This window comes from Seriola aureovittata, chromosome 19 (assembly GCF_021018895.1).
Source record: "Seriola aureovittata isolate HTS-2021-v1 ecotype China chromosome 19, ASM2101889v1, whole genome shotgun sequence".
Lineage (NCBI taxonomy): Eukaryota > Metazoa > Chordata > Actinopteri > Carangiformes > Carangidae > Seriola > Seriola aureovittata.
In genome coordinates this window covers 7,965,817-7,985,482 of record NC_079382.1, presented here as the reverse complement: position 1 = coordinate 7,985,482, position 19,666 = coordinate 7,965,817, and the positions used below count along the sequence as shown (strand labels likewise).

The 19,666-nt window shown below is 40.5% G+C and overlaps 2 protein-coding genes across 3 annotated transcripts; one reads left to right on the top strand and one right to left on the bottom strand.

The window, feature by feature from the left end:
• Positions 1–45: 45 nt before the first annotated feature.
• Positions 46–8,667, bottom strand: LOC130187690 (mucin-2-like). 2 transcript variants are annotated; one of them, XM_056405513.1, is made up of 8 exons: positions 8,349–8,667; positions 6,187–7,121; positions 4,451–4,852; positions 3,582–3,731; positions 3,287–3,445; positions 3,071–3,102; positions 2,199–2,333; positions 46–2,058 (listed from the first exon to the last, which is right to left on the bottom strand). In XM_056405513.1, exons 2-8 carry the CDS (start codon positions 7,100–7,102, stop codon positions 1,984–1,986), a joined length of 1,869 nt encoding a protein of 622 aa, XP_056261488.1. In that variant the 5' UTR covers positions 7,103–7,121; positions 8,349–8,667; the 3' UTR covers positions 46–1,983. The 2 variants fall into 2 exon arrangements, with proteins under 2 accessions (XP_056261488.1, XP_056261487.1); XM_056405512.1 differs by having other exon boundaries at positions 2,184–2,333; positions 8,349–8,663.
• A 1,694-nt stretch (positions 8,668–10,361) lies between these two features.
• actr10 (actin related protein 10) lies at positions 10,362–18,689 on the top strand. Its single transcript, XM_056363317.1, has 13 exons — positions 10,362–10,557; positions 11,790–11,862; positions 11,963–12,045; positions 12,263–12,371; positions 12,866–12,973; positions 13,332–13,399; positions 13,564–13,643; positions 14,369–14,404; positions 15,360–15,439; positions 15,568–15,641; positions 15,899–15,980; positions 17,138–17,339; positions 17,531–18,689. The coding sequence occupies exons 1-13, from the start codon at positions 10,481–10,483 to the stop codon at positions 17,710–17,712; spliced, it is 1,254 nt and encodes a 417-aa protein (XP_056219292.1). The 5' UTR covers positions 10,362–10,480; the 3' UTR covers positions 17,713–18,689.
• Positions 18,690–19,666: the final 977 nt, after the last annotated feature.

Sequence of the window (19,666 nt, the reverse complement as noted above, 5' to 3'; positions counted from 1 at the left end):
TTTACACTTTGAGATTATGACAGGTATAAGAAGACAGAGTCAGAATCAGACATCTAAAAGATTAGTTTATTTGATCACATCAGGTTTCATGTCTACATAAAGAGACAAAAGGTGTCACTATTTTACATCACACTTATCCTAAAACAGTATTATTGCATATAAACAGGCAGTTGTATATTAAGCATATCACATATGAAGATACAGAAAATACTTTTTCTGTAAACAAAAGACAAGACCTAGTTTTTAAGTCATTGGTGTTACAAACATGGCTCATATGACCCGTGTTCTAATATTTCTTGCATCTTTTCTGGACTACAGCAGAGGAGTTTTCTATTAAAGGATTCCTCTTATTTTCCTCCACGAAGTAAGGACTCAAAACTTAATCCGAAAACAACATATTGTGTCTCAGCAACAATGACACTGGGCTACACTTGATGGCCAAAACGTCTCATCTTCTTCATCTGCCATTGTCTGGACCAGATTTACAGACACAAAAACCACTTTGGTCAAATTGAGCTGGTTTAAAAAAAATCTTTGACTTCTTAAAATATTAACCTCTGCCTCAGTGTTTCCAGTGTTTGTGCTTTACCAGCCAACAGAAACACTTTATTAGAAAAATGTCTGCAAGGGGTGTGGTGTATGAATAGACATCATGCACTTAGAAACAAACATTTTACAAGTGGCAGAAAAATGAGTTCATATCAGAGTTGTACTGTACATCAAAATCAGTTTTATGCTACATACTTTTAGGATGATGGTATTTTGTATGTGTTTCTCACAGTAGCTCTTATGAACAAATTACTTTGAATAAAACATTTACATTTCCACAAAATTCACATTTAAACTAAGTATTAATGCAAATGACTTGTACGTGAAGGTTTTCTAAAATGTCTGGAAATCTCGTTCTAAGCAGTAGTTCAGCATTTTGAGAAACACAATCGCTTCGTCGAGAGTTAGATGAAAACACTCGCATCTGTCAGGAAAATATATGAAGCTGGCCAGGAGACACTTAGCTTATTTTAGCTTATCTGAGTTGATCTTTTTTTATCTTAGCTTAGCTTAGTTTAACATAAAATCTGGAAATAGGGAGCTGCTAGGCTTTGTTACTCAACAGCACCTCTAAAGCTCACAAATTCACACGATACAACTTCTTTGTTTAGCAATTAGCAGTTGTAATGTAACAAGTAGAAACTCCGGTCTTTTTTTTGTACAAATTAAATAATTAAGACATAACATGTTTATTAGTGAGGTTTAAAGGTGCTGGTTGGTAGAATTTCTGCCAAGCTAGCTAGCTTTATGCTAAGTTAGCTAACTAGTCAGCTGCTAGCTGTAGCTGAAGGACAAATATGATAGCAGTATATTCATCTTCTAATCTGCCTCCATGCCAAAAAGCAATTAAGTGTCTGCTTTTCACAAAATGCTGAACATGTTTAGCAATAAATAAAACTTTATTTACACTAACATGACTGACCCCAAGTCAGCTACATATACAGTACACATATTTACATTGTTTATGTAATGTCACTCTTCTACAGCCCTTTTATTACTCTACAGAAAACCCGCTGGTCCGCACCACTTTCCCCCTCCACTCCACAAAGCCGAAATCTTTATTTCCCAGCAACACTTTCATCTAGCCAATACACTGCGAATATATTTTTCTTTTTTCAAGCAGCAATTTTTTTTTTTATGTCAAAGTGCATCACACCAGCCCTGCCAAGCCATTTAACTCAACATCACCTGACAACATTCAGAGAGGTGCCCACACTGGTACTTTTAGAAAGGGTGGGGGGGATACAAAGCTGACCTTTGTGGAGCTTGTGCAAATTGTGTCCTATACTCAGTCACACTCTGTGGATCAGATGAGTCACAGCCAAACAGCCCAGGGTGATTGGAGATGCTTTAGTCATAGCAATAGTGATGTTCGCCTCCATTACAGGAGCATCGGGCATTGGTCACCAACCAAAGGACCCCAAAAGAGTCTCATCAGAATTCATCCTCGGAGCTGTCGGCCAGCAGCATGGCCTGGTCCTGACGGCTTGTGCCAGGCTCTCGAGGTTGCTGGGGAGGAAAAGATAAACTTAATGCATTTGAGACCAACGGTAAGTGACCTGTTGGATGCATTGTGACTACAAGATTCAGTGACAAGTGAAACTCTAGGTGATTAATACAAGAAGGGTATTGACCTCTGGCTGTCTGACCTTCCTCCTCTGGTGTTTGAAGCTGTTCCTCCTCTTGCGGTGAATCATCCTGATGCTGTAGAGGGCACCAACGATTAGCAGGGCCCCTGTGATGCCGATGCCCACAGGAGCCAACATTCCAGACACATAACCCGCCTGCCGACAGTGGAGACACAGAGGTCAGAGGTCACAGAGTGGTCAACATATCTAATCCAGGTAAATCCATTTAATCTCTTTTATACCCCAAATTACAAAACGTATCAATGGTTAATTTCCTGCATGAGCAAAGATGACTAATTCTATATTTATGTCATTGTCAACAAATCTTATCCAAAGAATGAGTAAGTTCGTCTCTGAATAACTTCTGACTTCCTGTCTGTGGTACTCACTTCTCTTTCCGTTAATAACTATGAAGACGTAATCTTTACATGTTACGCATACATATTTCAATTTTTAAAAAGACTCACTGATTTCTTAAAACAGCTGGGCACTGTAGTTCTTACAAATTTTTATCCAAAAAGGAATTAATGGTTCCATTGTTATGAACTATTTTTAGCCACGGTTTAATACACATTTGACCCAATGAGTAAATTAGAATAAGTAAGAATAAGTTCCCATGTTTATAGCAATGAAGGAACATGTCTGCCATTGTAACAGCAGAGCTCACTGATCCATCATTTTTTTAACAACAATGAAGACATATCATATAGATAGTAAGATTAATTATATGTTGCTTTTGGTCTTTTAGTGAGATACTGTATGTCGACAGTTAAAAAAAAGAAAACAGAATACTGTCAGCTTGAGTCCAAATGCCACTTAATGAAGGAATGAAGGAAACTGCCATTTTTGATGGACAGATAATGCTTTTCAAGGACAGCAGGTGGCAGTCTTACCTTTTCTCTGATCAGCTCTACCCAGCTCCGCACTGGAAGAAAAAAGCCACAGATTTAACAAGACAACATACGTCAAGACTGTTTATCGGTTGGTTTAAATATTTCTGTTTTAGTGTAGTCTGGTAGACGGCAACGAGTAGTTGTATAAGCATAGAATACATGCTACTATGTTCCAAAGCTGATTAAAAAGCTGATTTAGAAAGCATATGTTCATACTCAGCCCCTGGTTGCGTTGTACCCAGACAGGAGGAGGAGGGATGAGGCTGTATGGAGGCTGCGTCGAGGATGTTTTAGGTATTTCTGTCAGGTCCTCTTCGCTCTCTTCTTCCACTGATTCCTCAGAGTTCTCATCATCCTCATCCTCATCAGGCTCCTCTGTGGGGAAGAAAATTATCTACTCAGCAGCCAAGAAGAAAGGTTCACATTTATGACTGAAAATAAAAAAATATATCAATTTAAATGGCAATTTTAAATTAAATTGTTTTGCCCTGGGTAATAAAACTCATCTTACCCTCAGACTCCATCCCCTCTAACCCTGATCTAGATTTGTGCACAGGCTGATGGGCTGCCATGGTAACTGTTGTCATAGTGTGCTGGAAGGATGAAAGGGAGGGGCCAGTGGTGGGCAAGTTCTCTTCAAGGTTTGGTGTCCTCACAGCAACTACATGTCCCAAATCAAATACCATGGGGAGAAAGCAAGAATAGTGGAGGTTTGTATACATGTTGAAGGGTTGAATCCATGTACAAGGTGCCTCATTACACCTTTGGTGAACTTAGAAATGCATTTGTTCTATTTACAATATCCTAGTGAGGTAATGGTGATGAAAACAGTAGCATCATTTAAGAAATGTAAAGTTCAAAAGCCAAGCAGCACATTGTGTTGGATAAATCAAAACAACAATCAATAAGCAAACGTTGACATGATGAGATTTGTAAAGAGAGTGTGGAAGCTGCATTAATGAGGTTACTATTAAAATCTTTGATTGAGAACAAAATGTTCAGTATGAGAAGTTTTAAAGTCTCCAAAAGTTTAGTGCCGAAGCTGCCTGGAAGGAAAAATACGTTGCTCAAAATGAAACTAAAAAGATTAGTGAATGCCGCGCTATTACTTACTGCACTGTGCACTGTGCCATCAGGATCTGTTTTGGCACCATCATTCCAATGTGTATTCTCATGCAGCTTTAGCATACAGTACTATTTCAAGCTATGACCCCTACTATGGTTTGCTTTGGAAAATGTTTGGAGTACATGTGATATGTAGGAAAGAGGCTAAACTGTGTAAAGCAGCAGTGTGGTTCATTAGGGCATGATTCCATACAGCATCATGTTTGCTTTGAGGCTCATTTGTTTATTCTGGTCCAGCCACATCACCTCTCTCACCTCTCTCTGAACGATCCTCCGGCTCAGTTCCGGCCTGCTGCTGCGAAACAGACGGAACTGAGGAGCCAATTGGTTCCAGGAGCTCGGCGCCGGATGTCTGCCAAGGTGACGTCCAGTCTGGCATCAGCAGAGATGGGGCATGCGAGGGACTGTCACTGTCTGTCTCCACGGTTACCAGCTGGTCCAGGTCCACCTCTGACAGAGGCATTACACCAGTCGCCATGGCAGCGGGAGGCTGAGCGCTACCGGGCACCAGCGTGACCACTGCTGCTGGCGCTGGTGCTGCTGCTGCTGCCCCCTCTGGTGTGACGTCTTCAAAAGGCTCAAAGATGAGAGGGAGAGCCTCTGATGACATGGTGCCCTCTGTGGCCTCATCCTGAGACAGTGGGACCATGGTGTCCACTGCAATTTGTGTTAACACAAACACAGAGGCAGAATGAAGGTCAGGATATACAGCATGGCAATTTAATTTCCAGAGGGCAGAATTGTTTGGACTTTATGGTAAAAGTCAGTGAAATGCTGCAGCCAGTTGATGGATTCAGTAAGTAAACTAGGGCAAATGAATAATGACAAGTTGAGGGTCTTGCAGTTTCTTTAGACCCAGCTGTGCTGACGGATAGAATGAAAAATGTATGTTTTCTGTTGCAAAGCAGCAACTGTATACAGCATATAGCTTCTTCAGTATTTATGACAGATACAGCTTTTTGAAACAGCTACCTCTTTAGACATGCAGTTTTCTCATTAAAAGCACTTGCACTCTCGGAGCTGAGTTCACAGTGCAGCTAAGACACAATGAAAGGAGGATTGGAAAACGGCTCTTTTTAGATAAGAGACTACCACAGAGGGGGCTGTCACAGGAGAAACTGTTACTGAATATCTCTCAGGCATTTCCTTTAGTCCAAAGCATTTCTAAAGTAGGCTGAAAAATGCTTATAAAGACTGCAATCCTTTTACATAATGCCATTTTGAGAATTTAGTTTTTCTTTGTCAGCTTCCTTTTCTGTTGGGAATGAAGCTTCATCAAACATACAATCCCCATACGGACGGCAGGAACACATATTGGCTCAGACAGACTCCTTTAATCCATTTCCCTCTCCTGCCTCACTGAATAATAACCTGCTTGGTTCTTTACAATGGTCTGGATTGGGAGTGTGAAGGGTGGGAAGGAAAAGAGAAGAGTTTTTTTTTTTTGGGGGGGGGGGGTTGATAGCGATAGAGAGAGAGAAGGAAAGAGAGAGAGAGAGGATGAATCCTCCAAAGACTTGTATAACACACCCTGCCACCAACTTTTTGCTGGCAGTTGTGTGTGTTCTCTTTTTCTTTTTTTCCAGACTGGAGTCAGGAATAGAAAGTAATTAGACTGCCACGGGTCCCAGCTGGGGTTCAAAGTGGAGCGTGGAAAAGCGGGCGCCTTCTTTGCCAATCATCAAAGGCAATCTCTGCCACTAGACATGTCGTTTTCATTTCCGCCGCACTTTTTAATGAAGCCTCCTGAAACCCTGCAAAATCCAGCACGCCGGAAAATACAGCTTGTTGTGGAAGGAATTCTTCCAGGGTGACAATGACTGCAGAGCATTATACCTTACAGCACTTTGAAGGCATTCTGTGGCGGTTGAGTTTGAAAATGTGGAATTAATGACCAATAAGGGATTAGAGAAAGTTTTGCCCCAATAAAAACCCACAGATGTCCATTTTTCACCAACATTAGTTATTCATTTTTAACTTTTCTCACTTACCTCCACCAGGTCTCAATGCCTCAGTCCACAGGCTTTCTGGTCCATCCTCTCTGGGCATCAGGTTCGGCCCGATTTCAGGCAACAAGGGGTCAGGCAGTGAGGATACTGTAGCTCCGTCATGGCCCCAAATTGTCAAAGATGTGGAGGTCCGAGGGGAGACAAAGACCGAAGAGGGGATGGGACTGTGAGAGGTCAGTCTCTGGATCCGTGCTGAAGGGTTTGGAGGTTCTGTAGAGGATGGCGTGCTTTTTTCTGGGTCTTTATCCTGAAGGGAGTCACCTCCACCAGGGAGCCTTGTTCTGTCCGCCCCACCTTGGCTGTCTGAAGGCTCCAGCTGTGGTGGCGCTGTAGAGGAGGACAGAAGTCCACCTGGAGTCAGTCTTGAAGTACTCATGTGTACTGTGTCCGACTGCTTTTCCCCACCTGTAGAAGTAGATTCATGCTCATCGAAGACAGGTATGTCCTCTTTGGTACTCTCTGACTCCACAGACCGCACTGAAGTTGCCTCCGACTGTCTGTCAGCATCTCCCGTCTCAGATGAGCTCCCGACATTCTTTACCTTACCGCTTTGGCTCCATGCCTCTCCACCAGCCTCACTCCGCCCAGATCTTCCATCAAGGCTGCCCTCGTTTTCTGTCTGCGTCAATGGAGCTATCCCCTCAGGTTGTCCATGTGGGCCAGCCCCTCCTCCTGCACCTACATTCAGTATCAGGCCAGTCACATGTTCTGTATCAGACGGTTTAGACTTCACATCTGTGGTGTCTGTTGACCTGACGGTTTTTACTGAGCTGGCACACTCTCCATCACAGCCGCTGTCCTGCGTGGGAGTGAAGTCTGAGAGGTGGACAGGGGTTCCATAGACACAGAGACAGGTCCCGGCCAGGAGGAGGCGATGGAGCATCCCAGACATCAGCATCTCTGTCTCGTCTCAGTGCCTGCAGAGAGTGGACGCAAATGACAAATGCTAATAGGTTTAACTGAGGTGTGAACGGTCCCTGCATGCAACGTCTACGCCTTGTCAACCGGCAGACATGTGGACAGAGAGACAAAGAAGAGGTGGAGGTGACTGGGAAGGAAGATAGGTGACAAGGCACATTACAAAGGTGCTCAACTGCAGATTAAAGGGCTAGAATGCAGAGTATATTTCATTTGAGAACTTCATATAGCCCGTGATAACCACAGAGAACAGGATTAACTCTGCATGTATTGCCTGCTTTTGCTTTGATGCTGTAGTTGCACCGTTTTGAATAATTTGGATGAAATTCCCTTTCATCTCAGACTCCTCTGTTCATTTTGAATAAACAGAAAGAACACACACACAGAGAGAGAGAGAGAGAGAGAGAGAGAGAGAGAGAGAGAGAGAGAGAGGAGAGAGAGAGAGAGAGAGAGAGAGAGAGAGAGAGAATGACAAACAGAGAGAGAGAGTGGGAATCTGACACAGCAATCCTTAGCACCCCCCCCCCCCGCACTTCACCTATAAATAGCACCAGGTTTTCTATCCTCTAGGATCCTCTACAGATGAATCCATGAATGTTACGTTTTTACATTACACACAGTTTGCATACAGGATATACCCATGACTAAATAACATGTTAAATGGGATTAAAACAAACTAAACAACTCAGTGTGGCGCATTTGTTGCTCCGCGTGATTGGACAGCAATAATCACCCAATAATCAATCACCTCTGAAAGAGACACGACACGTCTGGTGTTAACAGGGTGACACCCTTACATACTGCCTGAGTCAGACAAGCGTCTGAGAGAAATCATCCTCCAGCCGTGGTGATGCACAGTCCAGCAATGTCACAATACAACCCACTTCTCTGCCTGCGCACCCCCCCCACCCCCCCACAACCTCCCACCCCCCAACCCCCCTACGATCAACACAGTTCATACTCTCAGCCAGTCTGCTCATGCAGCCCGCCACCTGACAACATAATGGCTCGAGCATTTGGACTGTAAACAGATTCACACTGCGGTGTTGAATCACGTTTCTCCAACCTGACCGCGCAGATACCTGAGCTAGTCACAGCCTTACATACACTATAATGCACAAAAAAAAATAAAAAAATCGCATCACCCATCATACCCAGTCACTGAGAGCGAAATTTACATGGTAACAACTGAAGTCGCATATGGCTAAAAATAAAACTGCCTTTACCTTCCAGAGTTCATGTCGGATTTCAGTGCCTGAAGGACGCAGAAGCTTCTCTTTCAGAAATAAGGAAAAAAAAGAAATGCAGTTTGTATGAATGCAAATTCAAGGTAGACTAGAGTGGAAAGCAAGCTGAAGGAGAGGCTTGTTGTTGTGCAGCTCAGCGTCACTGACTGGAGATCTCAGTCTTCTCTACGTATGTCCGCCTGCTCCTGAAGTGCTGCCACCAAATGCTTCAAATCTGCAGCATTTATTCAAACGAACGGCTTCAGCCTGTGATTTAGGATCACCGCGCTGCTGCCCTCCAGTAGATCTGTTCAGTTTTACTCTGTACTGCCTGCTTTTATTGTTTGTTTGTTGTTGTTTTTTTTGTCACCACCAAAGAGTCACTTCAGGGTCTTGATGGTTAAGATCCTTAACCTCCAGTCAAAGGTCCCCTGCTCCTCACACAGAGCAGAGAAGGCTGTGACAGTTTTTCTAATTTTTGTCATTTACTAAACAACTTAAACAGGGAGTCACTTTCCTATGCTGTAACCTTAATATTTTATATAAGACTTTTTTAACGGATTGATTTAAATTTAATCACCTCAATGTATAATGTTTAAAATGAATGTAATGCATAAATTAAATTAAAAGCAGTATTCAATATAAATTAATACTATATTTTAAATGGTTTATTAGGCCTATATTGACAGTAATGTACTGTAGGCTTTATAATGGCTCAGGCCTACTAGATGTGATGGTTGGTTTCAAGTTTGAATTCTTTTGAATCACATTTTGGGTCATACATGTACAAGCTGGCCTTCACAGTTAAGTGTATCTCATATAGGAACCAGATCTTCACTATGTCAAATGTTGAAGTGACTGTGGTCTGTTTGGTGTAAAAGAGCTCTGTGTTATAAAACAAGGAGTGAACACAGAAGATGTCAGTGATTATGCGCGTGTTCTTAATTAATTATGCACTCTGAGCTTTTATATGCCATGTTATTGTGAGCAATTGTGGTAAAGAATTGTTTTGTGGATTTGTACCTGAATGACCTCTTCGCTCCATGCAAGTATCTTAAATAGCATGACATACAAGCAGGTGCATACATGAACAATCAAGCAGTAACAATCACAACAAACGAAATGAAGTTACATATCCAGCAGGTCTGCACAGCTGCATGATCTGAAGTGTGCTCTACTGTCTCCCCAACAAGTCAGCTCTGAAACAGTCTTTGTGACACTGAAAGTTTCAGTGCAAGATACTCGACTCAAATTGTTCACTGCCAAAGAGGATGAATGATGAGGTAATGGTAGCACTATAATTGTATAAGAACTGATATAATGTTGCTTGTATTTGCATCAGAGAAACTGGATACTAGTGGGGGCAGATTAGCTTTAACAAGGACCTTCCATGGACAGCATGGCAAAGGGCAAATCTGGAGTAGGCTTATAGTGATGGCGGTATAGTTTTAGCATACTGAAAAAGTTCCAGTGACCCCCTGTGGTGACACAGTGAGGTTACAACATTAGCATACATGTATGGAATCCTATAGGCACATTCATGGGTTAAACCTATGCATTGTTATTCAGAGGGACAATCACACAAAAATGTTTTAAAAAAAAATAGCAGATAAGTTTAGGGACATTTTTTCCCCTGTTTCTAATCAATTGAATCTAAGGCGTCTCACCTGTTCACTGTTACTTATGTCCCCTAGAGTACAGAGACTGTTAGTGCTTTGAATAAAATGTAAAAACACAACATAACACAGCACAATAATATATCTGCAATATATGAAAGTAAGAAAATGACAGTTGTAAGCTGATAGAAAACGTGCTTTGATCATGGCTGGCAGGTCTATAACTGTAGGCTCTTTCTAAAATGTGTTGTATTTTTTATATTTGAAGAATCTACATTTACTGCATGTGAAATTGAGTGGTTAATTATAAGTTTCCATTCATCTGTTCATTTTGAGCAAATTTTGATCAGGCACCCCCCCACCACCACCACCAACACGTGACGTCATCACGTTTCTGAAGACCCAACCCAACCCAACAGGAAGACAACAGATTTTTGATACGATGCAAAATTGCGACTGTGGCTCAGACTGCTAATTACGGACATCATTTTGCACAAAGACGAACAAATTAGTAAAATGCCATTATTTGATGGGTTGGGAAGTGGAGGAGAGAAGACTGCAATCGTCATTGATTTAGGAGCAGCATACACAAAGTGAGTATCAGTCGTTAGCATGTCTCGTTATCGGTTAGCACAATATGCTAATGTACCTATGTATTTATTTTATCAACCGCCCGTTTCTTGGTACTTAAGCTCTAATACAGACGTGGAAGCGCACAAACACGTGATTTATAACTGTTATACTGGCCACCATGATACTGGTAGTAAATGTTGTAGCGGTGTTAGCTACTTAGCCACTCAGTCAGAGCTAACTAGGCATGTCAATGTTTAGCCAGCGTTAGCTGATGCCAAATTAGAGCTAAGACAAAATCCAGTTCAGAAAAACAGTTGTGTTCAACGGCAGGGACATTACAGTCAGCTACACTGCCAAGTCGCAGTGTCTGAACAGCCCACATGTTCGCATTTGGGTAGATTTTAGACAATGACCTAATTCAAAGCTAAGATTTTTGAGGTTACATGTATTGAGATGCGTTTTATAATATTTTGGGGAAATTAGATGAACCAGGACCAACTGAACATCAAAGCCAAGTTGGTTTCATCAGACCAGACCACCTCCCTGCCAGTTGCCCATTGTGAGATGAAAATTTCCCCTTACAATGACTGCTGGTTTAGTGAACCAAGGAGTTTAATCTTAACATCTGGACATCTGAAAGCTGTCTGGTACTAGAGGTTATTTCACTTATCATTATACCTTACAGATCTCCTCTCTTGCTCCATTTACAGCAACCACTGAGACCACTTTCCTACTCACTTGAATGGGAATGTGGTCTCAGACTTTTGGACCCCAGTGTATGTAATCTGAACAAGATTTTAGTCAAAGGGGTTTTTATAGTAAAGATGAAAAACTGGCCTGAAGCAAGTCACATGAAGATCAAGAGAACAGTTCTCTTCTTTTTTTAATAATGAAGTCTTTGTGTGCAGTTGCAGTACCACAACATTTGACAGAGCTGCACTGTTATCTTATTTATGTGCAACTGTACTAAAAAATGATTTTGCCTTCTCATTAAATGATTATAGGGGCCTTTGAACTAAGCGTCTATCCCTCAAATAAAAACTATAACTCATTTGATTCCTCAAACAACAGATTGCCATGTTGGGATGCATCATGTTTATAATTGTTCTGTTTGTACGCAGTTCACTTGCATTGTTTCTATGATTGTATGTTTAGAGTCTTTAAAAAAAGTTACAGATTGAATTCAGTTGTGCTAGTAGAAGTTCTCTGCGTGGCATCCAGCAGCTCGGCTGACAGTTTTATTTCTCTGCAGATGTGGCTTTGCAGGGGAAACGGGGCCCAGGTTCATAATTCCGAGCGAGATCCGGAAACCAGGACAGCAGCAGGTGAGACGCACCGCTGTGCTTTACTGAGTGTGATCCTTTGGAAGGATGTTTGGAAATTGCAAAATATATCTTAATGTGGTATGTGGTTTCTTACTTTCAGGCCACCAAAGTGGTTCAGTACAACATCAACACAGAAGAGCTTTATGTCATACTCAAAGAGTTTATCCATATACTGTACTTCAGGTGAGACTCTTGCGTTAGTTATTCTTTGTAAGTTAGTGTTAAAAAAAAAAGAAGGTTATTATGGTATGTGTGCAAGAACTAAACAAATGAAACATGGTCAGTAGTGATTTGGCCTCATAAAAAAAAATGCTAAAATTTTGGACCATGTCTCATACAGAACATATACAGCTTTGAGCTTCTTCAAATCAAAAAATGTCCTTCTGTTTGTCTTGATCAGACACCTGCTGGTGAACCCTCGCGACAGAAGAGTGGTTATCATCGAGTCCATCCTTTGCCCGTCTCACTTCAGGGAGACTCTCACCAAGGTTTTCTTCAAACAGTTTGAGGTACCACAGTCAAGCACATCAGTGTTTTATGAAAACTGCAGACCTGTTTTTAAGAGGTGTTAATGTGACGTATTGTTTTAATAACAATAAACTCTTATTTTAAACTGAATGATTACTCCGCTGCTCTAAATATTTAATTGATTTGAAGATATTGAAAATTAATTTGTATGCAGTTAATAAAAAAGGTTTTTAAATATTAACATTCTGCAGGTGATAAAATGATCATTTGGATATTACTTATTATTCAAATGTGTCTCTTACATTTTAACACATAAATCTCAGCCTCATTTTGGTCTTTATTTTGTATTTAAAGGTCTAGTTAAAAATCTACATGTCTTCAGAGATTTTGAAAGTTGTGAAGGACAGCAACAGACCAGTCACACAAAAGTTATACAACACACTTGTAACTTAACAGATATTCTCCTAATGATAAGAGGAAATTGCGGTGTGTAGTGGGTGTTCTGAGTTTGCTCTGTGTTTTTGGTGTTTCCCAGGTGCCCTCTGTGCTGTTTGCCCCAAGTCACCTTATGGCCATCATGACTTTGGGCATCAACTCTGCTCTGGTGATGGACTGTGGCCACACAGAGACACTGGTGTTGCCTGTATCTTTTTTTTGTTATCTTGTAATCTGTAATCTTCTCTATTCCTTTTTCTGCATTTGTAAATGATGCAAAGTGTAATTGTTGGAAGGGACCTGTGGCAGAGGTAGATCAACTGTTTACCCTTTATTAGCTAAACATCCCTTGGACCCCAATCTCTCACTGTGAAGCTTACCTCACCATAGAAGAGAAGAAGTAGCTTCATCGTAGAAAATGACTGAACCACACAAAAAGCTGTCTCACTATTGATAGGTTGCTGATGCCATCTTTTATTTTAGTGTGATATTTCTGAATTTGAACATGCATTGATGCATTAACATTTACTTGGATATTCATTTCTTACCTTAACTGGTGAAATCAGGTTTATGAGTGCACTCCTATTCTGCCAGCTTGGGAGGCTTTGCCTTTGGGAGGGAAAGCCATCCATAAGTAAGTAGCTCTAACAGATTGTAGAGGAGAGTGAGACTTTGCATGTCATTGTACTATTTTGTGACCACTTTGCTTTATATTGAAAATGCTGTGACTGCAAAATGGAACTTTATGTTTGTGCTTGTGTTTTCTCCCATAACTGAACATGTCTATATTTATTGTAGAGAATTAGATGGACTTCTTGTGGAGCAGTGCACTGTGGACACAGACACGACCACTGGGCAGAGTGTACCTGCTGCCATTGGTAATTACAGAAAAATACCATACGCCATCTGTCTTTATCTCTTAAATGGATAAATTTGTAACTCTGATATGGACTGCTGATTCGTTTTACAACGACGCGAGCAAGAGAATATTATGCCTTTGACCTATTATGTGTCATTGACTATTCATAAGAGGAACTTGTTTCTGTGACATTTGAGTGAATCCCTTTCTGGAAGTGTGAATTATACATATGCATACAGTCTATTTTAGAGTTTTCTCTCCACATTATTTCTTGATAGAGGAAACCGAGTTTAAGTGTTGCGCTGTGAGGTTTAGAGCTGCATCAGAGTGAGAGAAGCTACACATATATACATCAATAATTAAGACAGACAGCCGGTTGACTCACAAGACTGGACTGTTGGACGAACTGTATTTCTGCAGTAAGCACTGTGATTAACCCATAACACATGATTCTGAAAATGTGGTGCACAAAATCTGAAGTCCATACAGGATTTGACAAAACACCACAAAATGCTGCTTTTGCAACAATGTTTTTTTCTGAAGAGAATCATAATGATTTGTTTTGGGCTCAATACTTGTCCTTTGCTGCAGTGTCGGCTCATATTTTTCCCAAATGCTGATTCAGCCTCATCATAAATCTAATTTGGAAGTAAAATAGGGGGAAATGGCTGATTATTGCATAAGTTAACCAAAGAAAATTAAGTTTAACTTCATTTATTATATTTCTTTTTATATTTTCCTCAGGGACCATCCCAGAGGAGACTGTGGAGGACATCAAGGGTCGGTTTGATTAAGTTGCTTTTGGATTTAAGATCTAAACCTGTCACTTTGCTCCTGTGAGGGATCATGCTTTTATTTACTGCCAACAGGCAGCATTCCTAAAAGAAAACAACATAAATAATCCAAACTTCGTCTAGAGTTCTGTCACAATATTAGATTTTGAATGAATTCACAATAACGAATTTATCACAATATCTATAGAAAATTTGAATAATAATAACAATTATAGTGATAATGCTATCAGTCAAATTCATCTTAAACTTTGTTTATTGTGTTTTATCTCTTTTTTGACAAATATATTAGACACCAATACAAGTGCAGGGAGGTGGAGACAGAGCCTTTAACCATAACTATGAAAGTGCACAAAAAGAACAATTACACTCAATAGACAGTGAAAAGGCAACTGGGTGAACTGATAAACAAAAGATCCACAAGGTCTGACATCTGCCATCACAATATTATCATATGTGTATTATTAACATTATATCAATATTTAATTTTTTAACCATTATTGTCAATTCTGGTATAACATGACAACCCTAACTCAGACTGTGGCTGCTCTGTCTTCACTATTTCGCCACTGGAATATTATATTTGAACGAACCTGACCTGCCATAATATTATCAATAAGGACATGAAGCGAACCAACTGTGTATAGAGCTCCTGAACACATAGATATGTTCATTTTCTTAAATAAAAGCTTTATATATACTTTACTGTTTTCAGGATACCCGGCAGCCTGTTGTAGTTTTCCACTTGTTAACCCCCATGTGTTGACACAAGGATAGGTTTTTGTTTCTCATTTAATTTCTTGTATAATTAAAAATCCCGTAGGTTTGCACAGAACTATGGTGTGATTGTTGGAATCTTGTTTGGCATGGAGTTTGAATTTATTCTTTTATCATTCCAGTCATTCACTTGTGTTTCATTGTTGATTTTGTCTTGTTTCCTGCAGTCAGGACATGTTTTGTCAGTGACATGCAGAGAGGCCTCAAGATCCAAGAAGCCAAATTTAACCTGGACGGTACAGCTGAGGTGAATTAAATGTTGCTTGTAAACAGGTTACATCAGTTATCCTCAATCTGTAAAGTAATGTTTGCATTTACAATGTACTGCTGTAAATTTTTTTGAAATACTCTTCTTTCTTTCGAATGTGTTTGTAGCGTCCGACCCCTCCTCCAGACGTTGATTATCCTCTGGACGGGGAGAAAATCCTGCACATCAAAGGATCGATCAGGTTTTTCCTCAAAATATGTGCTTTACCTCTGATATTGGCATTCCTAATTCTAATTATATTTGCATATGATCTTGTTTTTTTTTAACATTTAAGTGTAGGCTGCGTTTGAATTTATGAGTCATGTTTCCAACCATAGTACCTTCAGTCGAATGAGCGTCTGATTTTCATGTCTCCCCAGAATCTTTGCTCATCTTTGCTGTACTTTCCCTCCGAGTGAAATTTGGTTGTTATTCATGAGATCTGCTCCTTTTTTCAAGGGACTCTGTGATGGAGATCCTCTTTGAACAGGACAATGAGGAGAAGAGTGTGGCCTCTCTGATGCTTGATGCTCTGGTCAAGGTAGAGAAAAGTTATTCATTCTGTATGTCCTTGCTTGTGTGAGGGCAAGGTGTTATGTTTATGAGCAGTCACTTGGTCCAGTCTGTTTTTGGATGAATTCTGAAAGATTTAAATACTGTAGAGGTGTATACCAAAGGCTTTTCTTTGTCAGGATAAGAGGAACAAACCTTGATAGGAAACAAGAGTCCTCATCCTCTCAACTCCTTCCACCTTTAGAAAGATTTACATTTCACAGTTTGAGTTTTAATTAGACGATCTAATACATGTCCTCACTGGAATCCTACTTCTTTTACACAAATATGACAAAGCCTTGACACCTCCTATATTTAGTAAAATTCAGCTTTTTTTATTTTCACTTATTTATAGGTTTCTTCTGTTTTTGTGCCTGCATGTTGTGGCAATACTGTATGTTCTTACATGATGCCTTGGTTGGTTGGTGCCTTATTTCATTTGGATTTTTCCTCATTTAGTTTATGGCCACATATTTTGCTTTAAACTTTCAGTGTCTTTGGCAGAAGGAACGCAGCAACCCAGTTTCTCTCTCAATATTATACAGCCGTGGAGCTGAGTGGACTGTTTGACTTAGTGTGGTTGCTATGGCGACACTCCACCGTGGCCATTCCATGTAACTGAGAGCAGTTTTGTTGTTTCGTATGGAGATCAAGTCAGACCAGGACTGCCTAATTAATCTCAAACAGTACAGCAGCAGCAGAGATTAGACAGCCTCAGGGTTTGACTGAAACAGCAATATGTTTAAAGCCCTATCAGCACCGCACTCTACACAGGCTGTACTGAAACACAGCGGCTCCCTCGAGGCTTCAGGAGAGCTCTTCACACAGAAGGAGGCACTGCAGTAGAGCTATACACAGCAACTTTCATCCATCACATTTTGTTTTAGTATGCACCTGTCCTGATAACCAGAAAGTACTGGTTCTCCTGGCTCATTTTTTCTCTTACAGAACTGATAGATTCTGAGAGATTGTCTAAACTGTTTTGTTTACTGATATGGAATGATGAAAGAAGTAATTAAAAAAGTAATCATTTGCATATCTGCCTGGAAAAGGCAGATTCTTCATTGCAATTCTCCTCTGAAAATAAGAGGTGATACCTATGCAAATGCTTTAATCTGGTAAATGTGTGTATGTTTTTGGCTTCAGTGCCCCATTGATACCCGTAAAGTGCTTTCTGAGAACCTGGTGGTGATCGGAGGCACGGCCATGCTGCCGGGCTTCCTGCACCGTCTGCTGGCGGAGATACGCCTCCTGGTGGAGAAACCCAAGTACAGCGACGTGCTGGCCAGCAAAAGCTTCCGTATACACGCTCCACCTGCGAAGCCCAACTGCACCGCCTGGCTCGGAGGTCAGATATGAGATTGTATTTAAATATTTATCACTACCTGCTGAAGTGGAGACTGAGCAAAATTTTAAAACCTTCTCCAGCAATCACCACACACCAGCCTTCTTCAGAAGATTTTGAGAAAATATTATTTGTGGCTCCTTTATATCATTTGCAAACCTGTCTTTATATTCATATTGTCCTCTGCTCTGAAGGTGCAATCTTCGGGGCCCTTCAGGACATCCTGGGCAGCAGGTCGGTGTCACGGGACTACTACAACCAGACAGGCCGCATCCCAGACTGGTGCTGCTTGAGCTCCCCTCCTCCTGAGTCTCTGTATGAAGCAGGGAAGACCCCTCCTCCACTAATGAAGAGAGCCTTCTCCACAGAGAAGTAGAATATGCTGTAACATCATTGAAATAATATACTCTCCTTCTGCCTGATAGAACAGTTCAATAATCTTTGATGTAACATCTCAACACACGTCTTGTTAATGTGTTAACTACACAAACAGATCTAGATGTTTTTAATGTCTAGTAGTCACAACAAAGTTTTTGTGTGCATTGATTGTGGGCTGTTTGATGATCAGGTGAGCTGGTTATTGACCTTAACAGACAGAATAGGTAATGGGATTTTTGGCAGTTACATTGATATTCTTCAAGGATTCAAGGAGTGTTAAAATTGCTTCTGTGCTACATGCAGCCATGTCTTCTGGTGAAGTCTGATTCAGCAAGGCACTAAACCTGAGAAGCTTACTGTTGTTGAATAACACATACTCAGCAGAAATGTTTCAGATGACTACAGAGTTGGGTTGTAATCCTTCATTCGTTAGCAAAACCACAGGAAATGCTGTGTAGCATCGGAGAAAACTGTAATTATTTCAGTGTGACGTATGATAAAGTGTTGAAATTTCACTTTGATGGTAATACCCCACAGAGTTTTTCAAAAAAAAAAGAAAAACTGATTTATTTATTATTTGTATTTAGCAATGTAAAGTTGTATTGAAACGCATTAAACGCCCTACACACTCACACAGATGTTCTCAGTTTTTCATGGCAATTAGCATCTTGTCATATTAAAGTTGCAGTTATAGAAGGAAGAATAAAGGTCCAGCAGGGGCATCACATTTAATAGGAGACGTTAGATGTCAGTCATTATATGAACACAACCATACAGTCCTGTAAAGAGATGTAATAAAGGTAAATAATTGAAAGCACTTGTGTGTGTGTGTGTGTGTGTGTATGTATGTGTGTGTGTGTGTGTGTGTGTGTGTGTGTTGTTGTGAACAGGCTTTAAAACATCTTTCAAAAAATGACTTCCTCCTCTGTAACACTCAAATTCAATGACTGCAACAAATAAATATCAAGAACTGAATCTGAATCGAACATGTCATTTTTACCCCTGAATGAAAATGTTTTGTAAAGAAATCCCCAAAACAATAGCTATTTTTATTTGTAGATGCAACCCAACCCTCTGATTCTCAAATGATAATAATACGGACCAATTTAAATAAGTGTACCTTTATTCCCACTGATGCTGCCAAAATCACAGTTTCGTTTTTTTTATCTTAAGTCTCTGAGCTATAAATTTGCAAACTATCATTGGGAAATACCATGTTTTATCAGACTTATCAGAATTTCTTAACATGTAGGAGGAAACTCTGGTGGTTGCCAGCATCATTTTGACTGGAAATACAGTTAACACAAAGGAATGCATATACAGTATCTCACTATATCCATAGTGAGTAGTAAACTGTGGCTATGCAACTGAAACAAGCTTTTTTCTCTTCAGAGCCATACGTATGGTAACAGTGAGACCAAAGTGAATGACGCACTTGTTTTCAGCACAATGTAGGTTATTTCCTTGTTCATCCAGCCCTAATGTGCTGTTAATGTCTGTGTGTGTCCCAGAATGGAGTTGCATCTGTTTGGCCCTTTGGGTCACATTCATTGCTCAGTATTGGTCCGACTGGCTACTGTGGGCTTGGGAACCAGTAGCAACAATACCCACAATGCATCTGCAGCACAAGACTGGCAAAAAAGTCTGGGAAAATGGAAACGGTTTGGATTTTGATCACAGGCATAAAAATAGGCATAAATGTTGAGTGGAGGAGATCCAAAGACCTCAGTGGTGAAACTGTATGTTAATGTAAGGAGGTGTGTTTGTCTTCTCTGTCGTCTTCAGTGGCAACAATATGCCCAGCATGATAGTACACAGTGAACATGATTTTGGTGATTTGTAAGTGTTTCCATGCTAAAACATTGCCATGTGGTTGAAAAGATTACCTTTTATAGATGTTTCTGTTTCACTCATTTATTGAGCCTCTTTCAACTCCAGAGAGATTTTGGAAA